Genomic DNA, 20,866 nt, shown 5'->3' on the forward strand with positions numbered 1-20,866 from the left:
GATTGTGCCACATATATGTACAACAACCGGTGGTGGATCTTTTATCCATCGCTGATAATGCCCGATCAGTTTTTGTGTAAACTTCTATTAATTTTGGTTCATTTTTTTCCAAAGAAAAGATTTTTTCCAAGAGTGTATTTGAGATATATACCTTAGAATTCTTTGTACTGCTTCCAAGTGTTTGCTGAATGGAGAGTGCATAAGTTGGCTAACCACAATCATAACAAAGGTAATGCCAGACTCAGTGTGAGATAAATAAATTAGCTTTGAAGCCAGAAGTTGGTATTGTGAGGTCCTTTTAACTCCTAATTGTTATTATTATGTAATTTGATTAGAGTTAATTAATTACAACAGATAACGAGTAAAAATTTTCTTTACAACGAGCTCAAAATGTGACAACTATGATTATAATACTAAAAATAATATATAATAAAATCTTGTCTAAACACATCACAACATAAAATAAACTCTCATCTGACTGAAATCAACTACATACAAACAACTAATATGATGTTGAGTATTAATACTCTTCCTTTTCAAGCAGGCAATGCATGATCATCCAAGTATCATTTGGGTCATGACACAGTCTCATAGGAGTGCTGAATCTTTCTCGAGAATTTTACGAGTTTGTGATGTTGATACAACATCAGCCATAAGTAGCATGATACACTTCATGTTGGAATTTTTGGGGCCATGAATGTAATTATAAATGTTTGTATGTCATCAATAAAATAAGTCATAAACTTATGAAGTCTAATTTAGAATAAGAATTGACTTGAGGACTTAAATGTCATGATATTATTGTGTGAATATCATATATTATATTTATGGTTTGTTGAGGGGTCAAATTAGAAGTAATAAAACTTGTTTAATTATAAAACAAGGGTTATGATCCCAATCTGCAGAATAACATTTCAAGTATTGTACCCCATCAATAAAACTCTCTGTCTTAAAAGGAAATCTGCAGATCGAAGATAATCACCGAAAATTGACTGCAAAATCATAGATTCGGATACGTTTCAGCAATTATAATTATTATATATGTTGTTTCTTGAGAATTGAATAGTATTTGAGGATTGTATGTTGAGTTATGAAATCCAATTGTTTTCTTTACTTCCATGATGTTTTGAGACTTGTAAATTGTTGTCCATTAACTCTTGTATAATATTACATTATTTGCTCAGAAAACGATTTCAAATATGTGTGGCTATAATTTATGATTTTATAATTTTTTTGTTTGCATTATCAAGATGAAAAGTCATGTATTAATCAAAATTTCAAGATTCGGCTTTTTACTACCCATTTATATTTCAATTTGAAACTCTTGTTCACATCGATAATTAAGGTAATAAATTTTAGAATAATTATATATAGTTACTCGATGTCATTAGGGGAAAAATTAAGGAATTCGTCGAGGATCCGTTTTTTTAAATTTTTTTTTAAAAAAAACTATAAAGTCAAATTTAATGACGTTCTCATTATTGCGTATGTATCTTGTGAGACGTTCTCACGAATCTTTATCTGTGAGATGGGTCAACCCTACCGATATTCACAATAAAAAGTAATACTCTTAGCATACAAAGTAATATTTTTTCATGGATGACCCAAATAAGATACCCGTCTCACAAAATACGATCCGTGAGACCGTCTCACACAAGTTTTTGCCCTAATTGTTTCTCAGTTGGCAAAAACTTGTGTGAGACGATCTCACATGTCATATTTTGTGAGACGGATCTCCTATTTGGGTCATCCATAAAAAAATATTATTTTTTATGCTAAGTATCAATAGAGTTGACCCGTCTCACAGATAAAAATTCGTAATATCGTCACACAAGAAAACTACTCTTCAGAGTTTGCAATATGTCATGTGGTGTAATGATTCATTCGCTTGACTATGACTATTTTAAAGAAATCACGGTCCACAAAGTTGACTAATTTCTTCAATTAGTCTCTGTCGTGCAAATATTTACAACTTTCCTCCCCCCTTTTTTCAATGCCTCAATTAAGATTAAGATGCCTTGTAGGGTACGAATTTGGTTGGACACAGTCAAAACTCTTTTTTTTTACCATATCAATTATATATTCATAAAACGGATATTTATAATCAAAAATTATATTTTTAATGTAAAAGATAATACATTTTAAAAAATGATTGATTGTGATATTCATCTCATAAAATTGATATTGATATTTTTGTGTCATATAACATGAGAACCAACTGAGACAAGATAATTATTTTGAATTAATTTATTAATAAATTGCACATTCCTTCTAATCAAAAGGGTTCGACATCATATGTTTTCATCACAAATTCGGGTCTAATGTTTAGATGCTAGCTTGATAATTGATGTTTAGATGTTTACTTTTGCTTTCATGCACTTTAAAGAGGAATTAACAATAATAATTACTTCTAAAATATATATTTATTAAAATAAAATGACGTTTTTTAAAAACTGCCTTCCCTCCATGTGACATTAGATATACTCAATGAGCCATGATTTAGCTCATTACTATATCACAAAAACTCCGATGAGATTGTCTTACGTATTAATTTTACGAGACACATATCATATCCGACTCAATTCATGAAAAATTATTACCTTTTATGTCAAAAATATTATTTTATACTTTAAATATATATCCAATTGATGGTCTCACGTGAGATTTACTCTTATTAAATTGGAATTGTTCTATGTTCCACCGAACTTATAATGTTCTCTTAGTTATAAAACATTCGGAAGAGCGTAAAATATCCCACTAAGCTTTATGATATCTAAAGAGAGGAACAAGAGTTAGAGATTATTATCTATTGTCGATTGATATAACCATATGTATATGCAATTAGAAGGTTTGTCATATAATTAACATTTTACTAGACTTGGTTCATGAAATAGATAAATATGATCGAGTTGATTCGTTAAATCCTCGTGATGTGTTAAACAATTATTTTATAAGTATCGTCTAAGTAAGAGTAAGTCTCATGTGAGGCACTCTAAAAAATCTATATATGTGAGATGAGTTTATTGAATTCATATTTACAAAATATTATATACTACTTTTTACATAAAAAAATATTTTTTAATGTATTGTATCATGTTAGAGACATGTTTCTCAAAATTGACTTGTGTTTTTCATATTTGAAGATCTATCTCTTAAAATTGACTCGTGTGAGTTTTTGTCTCTAAATAATTGCTTGATTTCCAAAAATATGGTATCTATATCCTAACTAGATTTTAATTCCTCTAATTATAGGTACCTATTTACACACTAACAAGCACAACTCCTTTGCTTGAATATCTATTGGCATTGATCTCATCCGTTTGTTTCATTTTGTTCATTAAAAATGAAAAAAACACAACAAAATATAAAAACCAGTAAAAAGTTCTATATCAATTTAAATTATTTTTATGAGCCAAATTTTCCATTATCTCAAAATTATGATGTTATCATTGCGTAAAGGAAAAAATATGATAAGAACATTCCAAATTCATATTCTATGTGGGTTAAACTAATTATAAAACAATTTCAATATATTTTCTTCAAATAGAAATCATTCTTATCATACAAAAGTAGATCACGAATCTTTATTTGTGAGACGGGTGAACCCTACCATTATTCACAATTATTCACAATAAAAAGTAATACTCTTAGAATAAAAAGTAATACTTTTTCATGGATGACCAAAATAATAAATCTGTCTCACAAAATACGATCCGTGAGACCGTCTCACACAAATTTTTGCTATTATACGACACAAAATTTGTATAGTGATTATAAGTCTAACCGTCAATGAAAATATATGATATATATACAATATAATATTATAGAAATAATATTAATTATTATTATTTTTAAATAATTTTATTTATGATTATTAATTAACATATATAAAGGCTGGAACTGGAAACATATTTGAGGACCCATTCATCGTCCCTGAGCTTAATCGGGCTCTCTCTTCTTTCTTCTTGGCTATCCATCACTGCGTGGAAAGTAAGAAACTGCTGTGTCTGCCTTCTTCTCTCTGTGATATACGCATACATATATGTATATGCACGGCCATACGCAAATTTAGTGGTGTTCGCCTCTCCAAAATCGTGAACAGCGGGGCCTGCAATTGTGTATTTCTGCTTTCCAGATCATCCGGAAATCTTGAGCCCGTTTGTACAAGTACTCGCCATGGCCAACCATTCAGGAGAAACTCCATCAGACGACTTCCTTGATCAAATCCTTGGATTTCCAAGCTACGGTGCCGGAGCCGAATCCAACTTGGCGGGAAACGATGCTGGCAACATGGTGGCTGCTTCCTCAGCTACGATGATGTTACATCTAGGCTCCGGAGATGTCTCTGCGCACCTAGGCGGAGTGGGGATGGGAGTTGGGATGGGAGGACCTTACGGAGGGCTTGGTCAAGCTGGTGGCGTCGGGTTTCCCTTGGGGTTGAGCTTGGATCATGGCAAGGGAGGGTTTATGAAAATGGACGATGCGTCGGGGAGTGGGAAAAGATTCCGAGACGACATTTTAAATTCCGGCGCTTCGTCTTCTGTTAAATCGGCAAGTGTCGTTTAGTTTTGGATGAAGTTTGGGGTCTTTTTTCAGATTATTATTTTTAGTTTCTTATTGAGTTAATTTGGACGGGACAGTGGTATTGAAGCTCATTCACTCTTACTCGATGATGGGTTTTCATTATTTGCTACAATTTTGATGTTTATCTACAGGGTTTTCATGGACAGCAAATACCCAATACAGGTCCACCCGGCCCGCAGCCAACCGCAGTTCGGCCACGAGTTCGGGCTAGACGAGGCCAAGCTACAGATCCACACAGCATTGCTGAAAGGGTATCGTTTCTTGTTCCACAGAAAACATATTTCTTATGATTTTAGTGCGCTAATAGTTGGCTTTGAGACATTCAAGTTTTGGACATGCTCTTTTTGTAAGGATGACTCACGGCTGTTTTCTGATGGGAGAAAATAATTTTGTAAACAATGATATACTGTGATAGTGTTTGCAAACACTACCTATATGTCCCGGATATGAGTCTTTTAACAATCATAATGTTTCAAAAATAGCTTTCGAGAGACGAACATGTTGAATGAAATTTGCACTTGTCACTAAATGGAATGTTTTGAGGAAGATGCGAATGAGGCACTATTATTCATATAATGCCGCAAACTTAGATGCTTTCTTTTTGTAATTTACAGTTGCGCAGAGAAAGAATAGCTGAAAAGATAAGAGCGCTGCAAGAGTTGGTTCCAACTGTCAACAAGGTTTGTTTTCTCTTACAGATGATGCTTGTCAGTTTTACGTTAGTTTCTGCTTTTGAAGTCAAATCTCGAACTTGCATTCGTGCTTTGGCCAATGATGAACTTTAGTCTGTGAAAGTACTCTTTATTTGATGAGGGGGCTAGGACTATAAATGGTTTTCAAGTTTCCAATCATGAGATATCACGCGACTCTCATTCCCGGTTTCTTTCTGAGAAAGAAGCGCAAAAGTTTGAGATATTTGAATGTCCCGAAAAGAAAAAATCACAATCAACCCTTGATGCTTCTTTAGGATTTGCTCTATCCTATTTATTCTATGGAATAATTTTTTTATTCCGTTGAGCGTTTTTTGATTCTGCTGAATATTCGTGAATATGGAATTTGGTCTTTTATGGACTGCTGTTCATTCTTCCACATTCTTGCTGCTAGCTCAAATTTAAATTTTTTCGCGCAGACTGATAGAGCAGCAATGCTTGATGAAATTGTGGATTATGTGAAGTTTTTGAGGCTCCAAGTAAAGGTAGATATATAAAATACTTTCATTCTGTTAAGGTTCAAAGATTTCATTTCAGGTTTATTTGGATTCATCTAATTGAATAATCATAAATTTTCCAGGTGTTGAGCATGAGCAGATTGGGAGGAGCTGGTGCTGTGGCACCACTTGTGACTGACATTCCAATAACATCGGTAGAGGTATATCAGAAGAAAACAAATATCTCCCTCCTTAGACCTCAACATGATTTTATTCGTCTTTCTGCGTACTTTTGCAGGAAGAAGGCATTAACAGTGGACGAGCTCAGCCAGCATGGGAGAAGTGGTCAGTTGATGGTACAGAACGACAAGTTGCTAAGCTAATGGAAGAAAACGTCGGTGCTGCAATGCAATTTCTTCAATCCAAGGCACTCTGCATCATGCCCATCTCGCTAGCTTCGGCTATCTACCACACGCAACCTCCAGACACAGCCACTTTCATCAAGCCCGAATCAAACCCCCCTTCATAACCTCCAAAACCAGACCTGTGCACGTCCAAAGGTTAAATACAGCTTCAAAAGCCAGATAAGCACTAGCAGGGAACAGTCGTTCACTTCCTCTAAAAGATTTCGCCCTCCATCCCAAACTTTTCGANCCCAAACTTTTCGAGTTTTATCCCCCCCCCCCCCCCCACCCCACCCCAGCCTCTGTTACTGAGATCATGCAACACCTCATTTCGCACTATCTTTTAGTTGAAATCTAAGTCAGACGTTTTTTTCTTGCTTTTTATAAAGGCGATCCTATATTCAACCAATATATCGAAAATAATGGAGAAGTACGCCGCAAGTCCTCTCGAATAGAGAAGGAAATGTCAAACTTCTCTTGATATGTTTAGCTTTTTCCTATCAGTTGTGGTGAGTGATGAAAGCCCTTTTGTAGTGGAATGGGGGACCCTTCGAAGGGATATCATGAATGAATGCATATATTGTAAGTGTAATATTTCAGTGGAAATGGGAATCAAAAGCTAGAAATAGATTAATGGATGTCTTTTTTGTGCGGAAAGTTAGATTTTGCTGTCCAAAAACATTCAATTGTGGACTTTGGGGTCAGTGGATTGGTCTACAAAGCCGGCCGAGTCGCTGAATTATAGTGGAAATGCGTGTCATAGTTGGTTACTTGTTAGTTCCACCCTACCTGGGAGGGTTGTCCTAAACTCTGCAACAGGTCTCATTATTTTTTCTAAAAAAAGAAATACTTTGTTGCATATATAATTTGAAAGGAAGTAGCTTGCTAGTAGTTTATGTTCGAGAAAGAGCAGATCTCTTGTGAGACGGTTTCACGAATCTTTATCTGTGAGACGGGTCAAGTCTACCGATATTTACAATAAAAAGTAATATTCTTAACATAAAAAGTGATGCTTTTTCATGGATGACCCAAATAAGAGATTCGTCTCACAAAATACGACCCGTGATATTGTCTTACACAAGTTTTTGTCTTCGAGAAATGTGTGGCTCTTTTTTTTTTTAAATACAGGTAAATGGGTGTTTTATCTTTCAAATTTCTCTCTATATATAACTTTATGTTTAGATTTTCATTAACTTGGGAAATAATTTCACTACTCTATTATATTTTAATAAAGAAATATTATAGCTATTTTATATATCATTCTTTATTACTTTATATTTTAACACAATCTATCATGTCTTTCAGTTTGAAATAGTCAATATTTAAATACCCTTGATATAAGTTCAATCGATGAGAAAATCATATGATGCAATTTATCCAAATGAAAAACAAGCAAATTCTTGTACTGTGAGGCTAAAAGAATTGGTTGAGATAGGTAGAACATTATTAGTTTTAAAATTAAGTTATTGAAAGGAATATTAGTAAATATTTTGTATCTGAATAATATGGAACAATTACTGTTAAGGAAAAAGTCCATCAGTACAATCATAAAATACATATGATCAAACATTTATCGCTTCATCAAATGTTATAATTGGTGACAATAAATTCTTGCAACCCATGAAAATCAAATATTTAACATTGACTCGATACTAACTGTAGTTTTTTTTACTGAAAGCTAAGCCTTTCATATAAGTTTTGCCAAAAATTATAGTAAATAATAACGGTACAACTCTAATATTTTAAATCATACACTAAATATTTTTTTTTAAAAAAACTAATTATGGGACTGCCTGAAACATAATTAATTAACCAAGAATTGAAGTGGAAAAAAAAAATAGATAATGTTTAAATAAAACTCATATCAACAATAAGCATGAAAAAAATATTATTATTTTTAATTTAAATTTAAATAAAAACGAATTTAACATGAATTTATGTTATCATCTTAATTTCTTTAGGGAAAAACTTGTATGAGACAGTTTCACGGGTCGTATTTTGTGAGACAGATCTTTTATTTGGGTCATCCATGANAAAAAAAAAAAAAAAAAAAAAAAAACCCTTGACAACGGCCAGTTTAAGGAGGCTGGTTCAGTTAAGCCGTGGTTTGCCATTCGCCCTTTCCCGAGCTGCTGAAGAATCCCAATTAAAATCGACATGGCTAAACCCTAAAGCACAATTTCGGCGAGCATTGGGCTGAGGTGATAACGTTGCGCAGCATTTCTCCTCTAATGGCGTTACAGAAAACAGCAGCATTAACGAAAACCCTTCTGCTGCCTCAAAACCCCGTACAAATTCCCTCATTTCCACTTCACTTCAACAAATCAGCCAAAAAAATCCGATTGAAATGCTCTTTCGATAGTAATTCTGGGCTTTACGAGTACGAACGGTTTGCGGGTTCGGTTCCACAATATCCGAAACCGGCAGAGATTCCTTGGAAGAAGGAGCTCTGCAATTCGGTGCAGCTGATTGGCATTGTTGGGAGTCCCGTCCAAATCAAACACCTTCCTTCTGGTAAAGTCGTTGCATGGTCCCGCCTCGCGGTCAAGAAATCGCAAAGTGAAACCATTTGGTAATCCTTATTTTTGTTGTTGTTGAATCTGAGATCTTCCGGCCTGACTCGACTCAGCTTAACTGGTGCTCTTATTTGGAGTTAATTGTTAATATTTTTGGTTGAATCTATGCGTTTGTTCAATATCATTGGATGAGTAAACGACCAACTACTGTTCTGTTCGATGTCGTGAGCCATTGCCCATTGCTTCCTTCCTAATTGGCAAGCAATTTTGGGGTGTATTTAAGTTGTTTGAATCTCTATCTAATTGGCTGATATTTTGAGTTAGCCTATGTCGTTGTCCTAATCTTGTTACCTGAAATTATTCGCATAAAATTTAAATTTTTTAGAAAAAGTTGTATAATATTAATTTTTTTCAGTAGAGGACCACAATCCTGTAAATCATGTTTCCATCAGAAATGCTACTTTTTTTGTAATATAATTTTTGTGGATAGCGGTACTTTGAAAGTTGTTTCTCACTTCATTTGGCTTAGTCTGATATTAGGTTGGCTAGCATGTCTGTAATGTAACCTCTAAGGATCAGATTTTAGTAATGGTACTTCTGAAACATTTTCATTTATTTGGATAAAGCGGTGGATTAGAAATTTGAACTGACTGGAAACAGAAAGATGGCTTGATCATGGTAATGTACTTATGGAATATACGGGATACATTCCATTACCAAATTAAGGACCTTGAATGAGGAATCTCTTTTTTTTCCTGGCAATAATCTGCCACCTGCATTTGTGCTAGCATACATATATATGTACAATCTCTAATTGATATTAAAGTTATAATTTTCAAGTATCCATCTCATTTCACAAGGCTTAGTGATTTTATATATAAGACCTCTGCTGTGGAAATGGTTGAGAAGGCCGGTAGTCGGGCAAACGTACTTCTCCCAGTCATTTTTGCGTGGTCGTTGTGAGTATGTGTATTGACTTTGATTCTTCATGAGATACCAGGCGTAAAGGGATGTTTTGGCTAAGATCTGTTAATAGGATTAACTCTCTCAGTTATTCGATACGGCATTTAGCAGGAAGATTTCTGTGTTTAATGTGGAAGATTCAATGAACCGCACAGGATTATGATGTGGAGCCATTAGTGTTGCTTGGAAAGGCTTTATGGGTTAAAGTTGATACTTGGTTTAATATGATTCCATGACCTTGGTCATACATTTGATAGCATTTATGTCTTAATGGGTATGTTCCTTGCTAACTTATGACAACCTTTCAGCTAGCATTACCTCATATTTTGTTGATATTTGCAGGATTAATTTGACTTTCTGGGATGAATTGGCTCACGTTGCTTCTGAGCATGTAGAGAAAGGTCACCAAATATATGTCTCAGGTCGCTTAGTCTCAGACATCGTTGAAAGTGAAGATCAGAAGCAGCAGACCTACTATAAGGTTTCTGGCTCTGTTATTTTTACATCACTTCTAGACGCAGACTGTTTCTTGCTAATATATTTTTGCATGTATTTTCTATCAAATTGGACAGGTGGTTGTTCAGCAACTAAATTTCATAGAGAAGAGCCTCTCAGCTGTCTCATTGTACACGGGAGATTCTAATTCCCCTACACCAGGTATTTGACCGCTTCTTCCCCACTTTTCTAGGCAAACAGTTTATGTGGTCTTGCTTCATGTCAATATATGCAACTCTAAAAATGGTTTTAATTAATTTGCAGGCAGGAAACAAAACAATTATGCTGCGAACTCTACTGGTTCACCGGAAGAACTGTGGCAAGCCTTTTTCGCCAATCCCATGGAATGGTGGGATAATAGGAAGAACAAGGTAGTCTTTCTCTCTTTTACCTATCACGTTGCTGATGCCTTCTTTCTTGAAAATGACGTGGTCCATTTTCTTATTCCCATTATTCAATGCAAAGGTTTTAACTATCATTTCTTTGGTAAACCTTATATCTGAAATACCACTAATTATCCTGTCCCTTGTCTACCACTGGGGTTCCTAAGTGCTAATTTTATCTATACAGCGAAGCCCAAACTATCCAGACTTCAAGCACAAAGATACTGGGGAAGCATTATGGGTTGAAGGCAGGTATAATCCACCATGGGTAAAATCACAACTTGCTGTACTCGATTCGAGAATGGAGTCATTCCACGAGCAAAATTCCAGTAAGAATGTAAATTTTATGACTGTCGATAGTCTTGGGCCCTTTTAGCCACTCATCTTTATGATTTCGGGATTTATTAATGTATAGTTCTTAAACTATTCGGAAACCCTTCATTTGTACTGCTTTAAAGCTTCAATTTTTTTCTGTACCCTGTGAAAGTTTGTTCCGTTTCTGTTGCTGCTATTATCTGCTGGTATTTTTGGAGTCGCTTTCTTTCTGAACACTTTGAAGTTCTATAGTTTTGGCGTCGCCTTCTTTCTTAGAACTTTGGAGTGTCTGATCATCAGAGTGATTGACATGAATCCTCCTATATTAGTTAAATACCTCAACACTTTGAAGTTCTATAGCTTTGTGGATTCTCTTCAAAAGTTCAATGCCCGATGGTTGTTTATTGTCGATCATTTGGCATTTGAAACACCGTTTGATACTCGGAGGAGGTTTTGAATATATCTTATAGAATCATTCTAAATTTGAAATCAGGCTCTTTAATATTTATTTTTATCGATAAATTAAATTTATAGATAAAAGAAATTAGATACAACTACTCTCGGCATGCTTACGAGAAAATACGACAATCAGTTTGATGTACATTCCTTGGTCAAAATATCAAAATGATTTGACATTCGGGTATGATAGATGCAAACATCGAAGAACATAAACATGAATCCTCTCAACAAGTTCTTTAAAATTGTTTATAAGAACGGAAGGTGTTACTCTGGACGATTTCGGTAAATAAGCCAAGTGTGTGTTAATATCAGCCAGAGTAAGTACCTTTAGGCATCATTTTTCCTTTTGGTCATTTTCCTGTCGAGTGTAGTTGATCGCAACCCATAAATTTTACAAGGGACCGATTGATCAGTGTTAATTTTTTGGAGATTTGTACTCTTCAGGAATAGTACATACAAATTTGAAATTTATTGATGGGTAATAAGTGCCCTGCTTACCCTTTATTAACTTTGACTTTGATTATACCATTACAGTTAATGTCTAAGAAGATTGAATATGGATATTGGAGGAATTTAGCCCTGGTTTGAGCAGAATAATCTTCAATTTCATATGGGTACACGAAAACAAGACCGAAATAAATTCTTGATCTCATGTCGGCCATTTCTCTTTTCTAATTACAGAATATGCTACAGCAGTAATAAAACAAAAGGGACCAAAACATTGAAGTAGACCATCAACTTCTCTTAGCATCTGTACATAATTGGTAAAAGGAAAACCCTTCTATATATCCATGTATCTGCAGTCTCTGTTGCAGGCCACAAAGCTAAAAATTACAGAGGCCCAAAATTAACCCTTGAAATTTCACCCTCTTCCAAGTAACAAATCACTGAATTTCTTGATTATTAAGAAGCCATTTTGCCAAAAGGGTTGGTTTCTCTTGCATGAAATTGAGAATCTTGTAAAATCCCTTCTTTTTTGCGAATCTACAAGCATCCCAATCCCTTAGCCTCAGATCCCTTCATAATCCTCAGCCTTTTGCAAGAAACAATGAACATATCCCATGGAACATCTCCAACTAGCATCCAATCCCCATCCTTGTCTTCATAAGTTGGTGCAAATTCAGATCCATTGTACCCTTCCCACTCCGAGTAAACACCTATGGTGCACTTGAACATGTTCTCCAATGCCTTGAGTAGATCCAAATAGTTCTGGTATACATTAAGGTCAATCTTCCTTAGATAAGGAGCTCCATCCATGCTCACTTTCACAAAGATCCCAGACGCATCAGATTCCAGCCTCTTCGTCAAAACATTCTTCCGGTAAGATCGAACCGGTGGCCAACCGATAACTTGTGCCCTATGTCATCCACAAGATTCGAGATCAGCACACGATTATTCATTCTACATAAAGAAAAAATCTATATATATATATGTGTGTGTGTGTGTGTGTGTGTGTGTGTGTGAGTGTGAGTGTGTGTGTGTGTGTTATGTATTCACAAACTTACTTCGGAGCTGGGCCGTCGCATTCTTGGTTTCCAGTACCCTTTTGGGTTGAAATATCCATTTCAGAAGAAGATCTCTTGTTGTTCTTGACAGATTGAAGCTGCTCGGATTCTTCTGTTCCTGGTAACCCTAATCTGAGCTCAGTCGCTTTCAGATTTAGATCGTTCCCGAAAACCGTAATCGCTTCCATTTCTTTTGATAAAATAAATTAAAGATTGGCAGCACTTCTCTCTGTAAATTTTCTGTATTGCTGCTTAATTAGTGGGGAGAAATTTGTTTTGTGAGGAAAGAGTTTTATAGGGAGGGGATTGTACGTGTGCATGAAACTGATAGACTCCATAATTCATGGTCCCCATGCGACCATGCTCTCATGCCCGCGNCTGATTAATCAATTGCCGTGTAAAAAGTATAAATTAAATTTTTTATTATGAGATAATTGATGATAAATAATAGCTGTATGAAATAATTATTGGGATGCATGCCCACGTTCACTTGTGGGGACAAGAATTTATATGTAAAGATAGAGGTGTTGGTCAGATAAGGGACAGAGTCTAGGCCTACTTTGAGACAAGAAGGGAACACGAGTGGGACAACTACAAAAGGCTGTGTTCTATGCATCGGTGTGAACGACTCTTGCTATAATAGCAAACATTACATTTAAATTCTGAAAATTATTTTTTTGACTCAGTGGAATATTAAGGAGAAAAATATTAAATATACTACCCATCTTCCAAAAATAGTTTCCATGGACCATAATATCCTCCTACGTACTTAATATGGTTTCCTATCTGAATTGGTGTATTATGTTAGTACTTGATTTATTATCATAAGTTCGATTCTTTTTATAAATACCTTCTCGGATGAGTCAGTCATTGAAAATTACTTAATGCAGTTTCCTTGATTAGTATAACTTGGAGATTATTGCATTAATACGAAGGTTTATAAGAATAACGTAACAAAAGATATCATAAAACAATATCTATATTAAATATTAAGGGCAAGGGGTAGACCCTCAATCTATAGCATATAAAGTATTTGATCCCAACCATGTATTGTTGGTTCTTTTTTCTTTTTTTACTTTTTGCATTAAAAAGAAGGGATATTGTCGGAGGGATGGGTTTAGGAAGTTTGAAATATGAAGGATTGTTGATGTTGAAAGTCAACTTTTTGCATTCATGGCAGCCAAAAGTAGTGATATAAAATTCAAGTTTAATTGTATTGCGTAATTTTCTAATCAAAAAAATGTTTTTTCTTATGTTATACTAGCAATTTAACGTCATCTTGGAACAAAGTTTATCGTGTTTATTCTGCCCATAACTTTTTTGTTTTAGAAAATAAACATTTAAAACTAGTATTTTGCTTTCATTCAAACAAGATATAATGTAACTTTAGAAAATTTTAAGGTCAACGTAAACTACATACATACAAGTTATCAAATTTTTTATGTATTCTAATTAAATTGTTTTAATGACATAAATTGATTATGATAGGCATGTTTACATGTTTAAAATTTAATTTTATATTAGAATGCATAAAACGTTATTTTTAAAGATTATTCGAGACTCGATCGAGGAACGGAGACCATATGAGGAAAAATATTTTATTAAATAATTATTTTAATTGTTTAATGTATGATGTATTTTAAATGAAATTTTCGAAAATAAGGTGTTTTGAGGTGGTTTTATATGATGAGTCGTGTTTTAAACTGATAATCGATTTTCGATAAAAATAGAGACTTTTTGAGAACTCGTCTAATATTTTCACAAAATTTCTTAAACAAAATATTTTAAATATTAATTATTGGGCTTAATGGGCCTATTGTACCTACGTTAATGAGCCTAAACTTGCACCATGTAATTTATTCATTAAATAAGGCCCTAACACCTTAACTTAAGCACACATATCAGCCGCCCACACCCCTAGAAACCTACTAGGAACTCCTCATCAGCTGTGAGACACACACCAACACATCCAAGGGTGAAAACACGAGTTTTGGGGGAGAAAATTCAGCAAGGGCCTCCTATCCGCCAACGTTCCTCGCATCGTCAAGTTGTTTTCGTGCTTAATAAACGCAAATGCACTCTTTAATCTCTTTTTTCTCATCTATCACATCATATTATATGTTTGATGCATGTTTGCATGAAAAAAAATTATGAACCCTTGTATTATTTTCGTTTTTATACCATAATATGCCAAGAACTCAAGTTTTTGTGATCCAAAACTTATGTTAACATTGCACAAAGGGACTGCCATGGTAGAGACATCATAAGGGACGATTTCCAATCACTACAAAAAAAAGGGGTTAGCGACGGTTTTGGTTAAGCGACGGTTTAGAAAACCGTAACAGGAAGCCGCGTCGCTATTTTGCAGCGACGGTTTCCCAAAAACCGTCGCTACAAGCGACGGTTTTTGGGAACAAGACCGTCGCTAATTTAGCGACGGGTTAAATACAAACTGTCGCTAATATTAAGCGACGGTTTTAGATAACCGTCGCTGCATAAAAGCAACGGTTTCTAAAAACTCGTCGCTATACTAAGCGACGGTGTTTAAATATCCGTCGCTATATTAAGCGACGGTATTTGAATATCCGTCGCTATATTAAGCGACGGATTTTCTAAGTACCGTCGCTATATAAAGTGACGATTTTTCAAAGGACCGTAACATAATTAAGCTACGGTTTTCTGTAAAAAAAATTAAAAGTCATCAAAATACTTGGCAAAATTTCAAAAATACAATACACCACAAATATTAAATTTTCGATAAAAAAAAACTTTAAAAATCTTACTTGCGCGAAGATATGCAGATCCACGTAACGCTGAAAGATTACACCGACGAGCAAATCTACGAAATTAATACAAAAAAAGTTAGTACAATAAAAAAAACAGAAAATGCGAAAAAATTGATAGAATTCCGCTAAAAAATAAAAAATCCGAATATGAGAAAATCGCTGCAATTTGTTCGCGAACTTCGGTATATAAAGAATTATAGCGACGGTAGTCGAAAAACTCGTCGCCATTAGCGAAAGTTTAAAACAAACCGTCGTCAATCTAGATCGGCGACGGTTATGCTTAACTGTCGCTATTGGCGACGGGCAATAAACCCGTATAAACCGTTGCAAAATAATGCGACGTTTGTGATTATACCGTCGCACATGGCGACGGGTATATTACCCGTCGCACAAAATAGCGACGGTCTCATTAAACCGTTGCTAAAATAGCGACTGTTTTTGTAAAACCGTCGCTATGATAGCGACGGTTGTTGATAAACCGTCACTTACTTTAGTAGACGACGGGTTTATGAATAACCGTCGCTATATGAGCGACGGTTGGTCAAAACCCGTCGCTAATGTAGCGACGGTTTATCAAAAACCGTCGCTAATCTTTGACTGTGATGGTTTATCAAAAACCGTTGCAAAAGAAGCGACGGTTTATAAAAAACCGTCGCTATAGTAGCAACGGTTTATCAAAAACCGTAGCTATTCTATCCGTTTTTTTGTAGTGAATAGCTTTAAGGGTCACAAGAGACATGGCTAAGGGTTGGACATGAGCTAGGGAAGGGCTGAACAAAAACCTAGAGTTTAAGGGCAAGCTAGGGCACAACTTGTGTTTCTACAAGGGCACGTCCTTTGATGTTGTTAGGGCATGACCAGGAGACCTAAGGGGATGATAGGATGGTCCTAGGGTGGTCGCACGAGGCTTGGCTCGAAGGCTTGTGTGACCGCGTTGGAGTAGAGGGCCGCACATGGCATGAGTGATCGGGTTTGAGGGGATGGGGCTTCTAGGTCTTTTAGGCTTGGTCCAGTAGGGTCCCTAGGGTTTGGTCATGGTCCTAGGATGGTTAGCTAAGGACTGGATAGGCTGGTTAATGGCCAGGACCGAGGGTTGCATGGTTAGGATGGCTAGGGTTTTCGAAAATAGGGGCAAGGGTTGAGTGGGTGTCCTAGGCTAGTCCAATGGTTTAATGAGCTTGAATTGGGTTTTATATAGTTTAGTTAGGTGTTACTAAGCTTTGGTTCAAGTTTGGTTAAGTTTCGAGTCCATACGAGTTAAAATCGGGATGTACGTCTAAGTTGAGAAATTAGTCGAGAAGCTTAAGTATACGTCTAAGAAATATTTATGGACATATTTTAAGGTGTTATGTTAAAGTTGGAATGATTTGGATCGTAGTTTTATGATCTAAGGATAAATTGGGAGAGTTAGGGTTTCAGGGGCAAAATATTCATTTTACGCCTGAAACATATTAGACGTCCTGGTAGTACACTGAATGTTGTAAATATTGTTAAAATGTTTATGGAATTTTATGATGAAATGTTAATGTTAAAAGATATGTTGGATGCTTGTTTTAAAAGAAAAATGATTTATATGTACATGAATTTTTATAAGTGATGGAAATATGAAAAGTTGAAGGAGGTGAATTGATTGTGACTAATACGATGATATGATGATATGCAAGGCCAAAGCTCAGTTGATGGGTGAGAGTGTCGCTGATATCCCCGTCGTCCGGTACCATGATAATACGTAGATGAATCCATCGACCTATAGCTAATACGAAATATGATATGATATGTTTAAAGAAAAATGTTAAAGTTTATGTTCATGAAAAGCTATTTTATTAAAAGTATTTTCACTGTTGCTTGTGAATGTATATGTATTACTTGCTATCATAGTTAAGGTTTGCTGAGTCAATATACTCACTAGGTGTGATCGATGCAAGTGAGCATGAGATTGATGTTAATGGATGTCTTGATGGTTGAACTAGTTAGACTGAAGATGCATACATCCTGAGGACCGTCGCTAGTTTTCCGCAGATAAATTTACGTTTATGATTTATGATTACTTAAATATTTTTACGACTTATGATGCCTTTTAGAGGTTTTTGAGAGGATGTTAGAGTTAAGTTTATTTTTGAAATAATGTTAGTTAGGTTGGTTGATGTTTACGATTTGATGCTTTGAATTACTTTCTTTTAGATTTTTAAATATTAGGTTGGTTTGTTTATTTTTAAATGGTGCAAAACATTTATATTTTAAATGTTTAATGTTTCGGCCGAAAGAATTATATAAAAAAAAATTCTAATACTTTTTAGGAAAAACGAGTAGTTGACGTTTCATATAAAATACCCCAAAGAGAATTTTGACCATATAACTAAAATACCAAGAACCAAATTGGAATTTCTTCTTATCTTCCCAAAATACCCTACATTTTGCTTTTTAAAATCTTTTATTATTTAGGGAAAAAATTACTTTAATCGTGTATATTTTGTTTTTTTGCGCTTGTAGTCCTTAATATCATTATTTTCAACTTTATTTCTTATCTTTCATTTTTTGATAATTTTCGACTTTTTTTAATCCGCAATACTAATATATAAATACAAATATTAACGTCATATCAACATTATATTAGTGATATATCACCGTCATATATCAATTAAAATTTCCTCGAGAATAATGTTCAAGTGCATAAAAGTCATATGTAACAAATAACTAAAATTACAAAGATAACAAAGGACAAAAAATCTTCACCTCCACACTTGACTCGAAGAGTTGGCTAATATACGGCTACAACCCATCTGGGTCTGGTCCCCAGATTGTCTGTAAATAGGATTCGTATTCCACGTGTTATTATTAACTGATGGACCCTAATTTTATCGGGTTAGTTTGTTTATGCTATTCGGGGCGGGTACATGCACGTGGCCATTAGCTCCCTCGAATTAGTGATTATAATATTTATATTCACTATTTTCTACAAATTTATAGTAATTTCATAAATTATTTTAATAGTTTCATGCATCGAGGTTAAATAGTTAACTGATGTTATTTTACAAATTTTCTCTGATAAATGAATGCCAATATTCTAATTTTTCAATATTTAATCCCATCCTTTATCAAAATTTTAGGCATTCAACTCTTCACAAAAATATATATAAATATAGGATATATTAGTAGTGTCCAAATGGGTATTGTATTAAGCTTCACTTTATAATTATTAACAACACAATTATTAAAATTACTAAAAATCTATTTGGTCGAGTTTACAAGTTTTTGAAATAGCTAATAAATCTTATTTTTTTAAAAAAAAAAAGTGGCCGGAAATAATTTTTTTTAGGGTTTTGCGAAAATTAAAAACCATGCACCAATTATGTGCTAACAAGTGGATTTGGATAAATTAGGCTTGCTGGCATTCTCTTCCCCTAGGACCACAAACAAGAGGGTACACCGTACGCTCCTTCAATTGATTAGAGCTTGGACGGATAGACAATTTTGGGACGTTTCTCAAAACTATCGAGAAGTTTATATGTATCAATTTGATATGTGTCGACTCTTCGTTGTATGGAAATGAACAAACCCAATTTTGGTTAGTAGAAACGATCTATCTAAATGCGCATTTTTGCGTTTATAGTTCGTCAAAATTGTGGTTGTAGTGTCGTACATTAATTTTTTAAAAACATCCATCCAATTTTTATCAGAGTCCGACATAACAGCGTCAAACATTGCTGGAATAATGTTGAATATTACCAATATGACGTTAGATATTGCTGACATTTTCGTCTAAAATCGAGAAGTCAGATAAAAATGTACTAAATATGAAAACAAATCAATTTATTGTACTAATATCAAATTTTGAACAAATAAAAATCTAAAACCTATAGATCATCTTAAATAAGGGTGTTCAAACTTCGGATAAAACCGAAAATCCAAACTAAAAAAATCGAAAACCGAACTGAACTGAATCGAAAGTCGAATTTTGTAATTCAGATATAAATATTAAAACCGAAGTTTATTTGGTTCGGTTTCGGATTATATATGTCAAAACCGAACAAACCGAAATTTCATTAAATTAATAATTTTTTTATATTTTTATTTATATTATATATTTTGATATGATATTTAGTGAATGAAAACTATTTTGAATAATTTTTAGTTGATTGTTATGTGTTTAATTAATTTAGACCTTATATTTAAATATTTTACTAAGAAAACATGTAGAAAGTTAACATATTATATTTTACAATATATTTATATTATTAATTTAAATAATTATAGCAAAACCGAATTATCCGACCGAAATAACCGAACCGTTTTGGTAGAAAACCGAACCGAAGAAAAATGGTTCGGATATCGAATTATATATTTCTAAAACCAAAAACCGAAAAAATCGAAATAAAAAACCGAAAACCAAACCGACCGATGAATACCTCTAATCATAAATGGCCAATTTTGGTTTTTTTTTTTTTTTTTACTGATATAATTCGATTCACAATCTAAATTTTCAAAGATAATTTACTGAAATATTTTGAAATTGTATGCAGAAGTTAAGAAATATTTAAAATAAACTCTTATAAACATTACAATTTAGTTGTAGAACGACTAAGGAGATCCTTTGTCTAAGAAATATAAGCATTTTGATCTAAAATTGGTACAGAGTACACACGTGTGAGGCATTAAATGGTGATGGCAAATGTGGGCCTCTATCACACGTGGGTTTAATCTTGGGCTCGGACTTTTGGGTCCAATTATGCATACTGCGACAAAAATAAGGCCCACCTGCTTACCTTCTGGTTTCCCTGTCCGCCAATGATTGTTGGGTTTGGGCCACACCTCGGACGTGGTCTATCATACTCCACACCTTTTTTTTAAAAAAAAAATCTGAAATAAAGATTATGATAATAATCTCTTATTACAAAGTTTTATCTTAATAGAACCAAAAAACTTGGTTGCACGGTCTATTTTTATTGACAAAAATTTGTGTGACACGATCTCACGGATCGTATTTTGTGAGACGGATATATTATTTAGGTCATCTATGAAAAAAGTATTATTTTTTTATGCTAAGAGTATTACTTTTTATTGTGAATATCGGTAGAATTGACCCGTCTCACAGATAAAGATTCGCGAGACCGTCTCACAAGAAACCTATTCATTTTTATTTTACTATATTTTAATAAAGTGTCAATTTTTTAGTTAGCGGATATGACTTTCTTTTCACAAAACATATGTTTTGTAGTAAAAATTTGTGTGAGACGGTCTCACGGATCGTATTTTGTGTGACGGATATCTTATTTAAGTTATCCATGAAAAAAATATTACTTTATATGCTA

At 34.2% G+C, this 20,866-nt stretch overlaps 3 protein-coding genes across 3 annotated transcripts; 2 read left to right on the forward strand and 1 right to left on the reverse strand.

Moving 5' to 3' along the window:
* Positions 1–3,914: 3,914 nt before the first annotated feature.
* On the forward strand, positions 3,915–6,763 carry LOC140959777 (transcription factor UNE12). Its single transcript, XM_073417790.1, has 6 exons — positions 3,915–4,551; positions 4,716–4,835; positions 5,199–5,264; positions 5,714–5,779; positions 5,875–5,952; positions 6,030–6,763. The coding sequence occupies exons 1-6, from the start codon at positions 4,177–4,179 to the stop codon at positions 6,258–6,260; spliced, it is 936 nt and encodes a 311-aa protein (XP_073273891.1). The 5' UTR covers positions 3,915–4,176; the 3' UTR covers positions 6,261–6,763.
* Positions 6,764–8,201: 1,438 nt separating this feature from the next.
* On the forward strand, positions 8,202–11,024 carry LOC140960548 (protein OSB1, mitochondrial-like). The gene is made up of 5 exons (XM_073418851.1): positions 8,202–8,707; positions 9,957–10,095; positions 10,187–10,271; positions 10,374–10,480; positions 10,680–11,024. Exons 1-5 carry the CDS (start codon positions 8,367–8,369, stop codon positions 10,866–10,868), a joined length of 861 nt encoding a protein of 286 aa, XP_073274952.1. The 5' UTR covers positions 8,202–8,366; the 3' UTR covers positions 10,869–11,024.
* Positions 11,025–11,981: 957 nt separating this feature from the next.
* Positions 11,982–13,068, reverse strand: LOC140958399 (auxin-induced protein 22B-like). Its single transcript, XM_073415830.1, has 2 exons — positions 12,772–13,068; positions 11,982–12,623 (listed from the first exon to the last, which is right to left on the reverse strand). Exons 1-2 carry the CDS (start codon positions 12,957–12,959, stop codon positions 12,251–12,253), a joined length of 561 nt encoding a protein of 186 aa, XP_073271931.1. The 5' UTR covers positions 12,960–13,068; the 3' UTR covers positions 11,982–12,250.
* Positions 13,069–20,866: the final 7,798 nt, after the last annotated feature.

Source organism: Primulina huaijiensis, chromosome 15 (genome assembly GCF_012295235.1).
Source record: "Primulina huaijiensis isolate GDHJ02 chromosome 15, ASM1229523v2, whole genome shotgun sequence".
Lineage (NCBI taxonomy): Eukaryota > Viridiplantae > Streptophyta > Magnoliopsida > Lamiales > Gesneriaceae > Primulina > Primulina huaijiensis.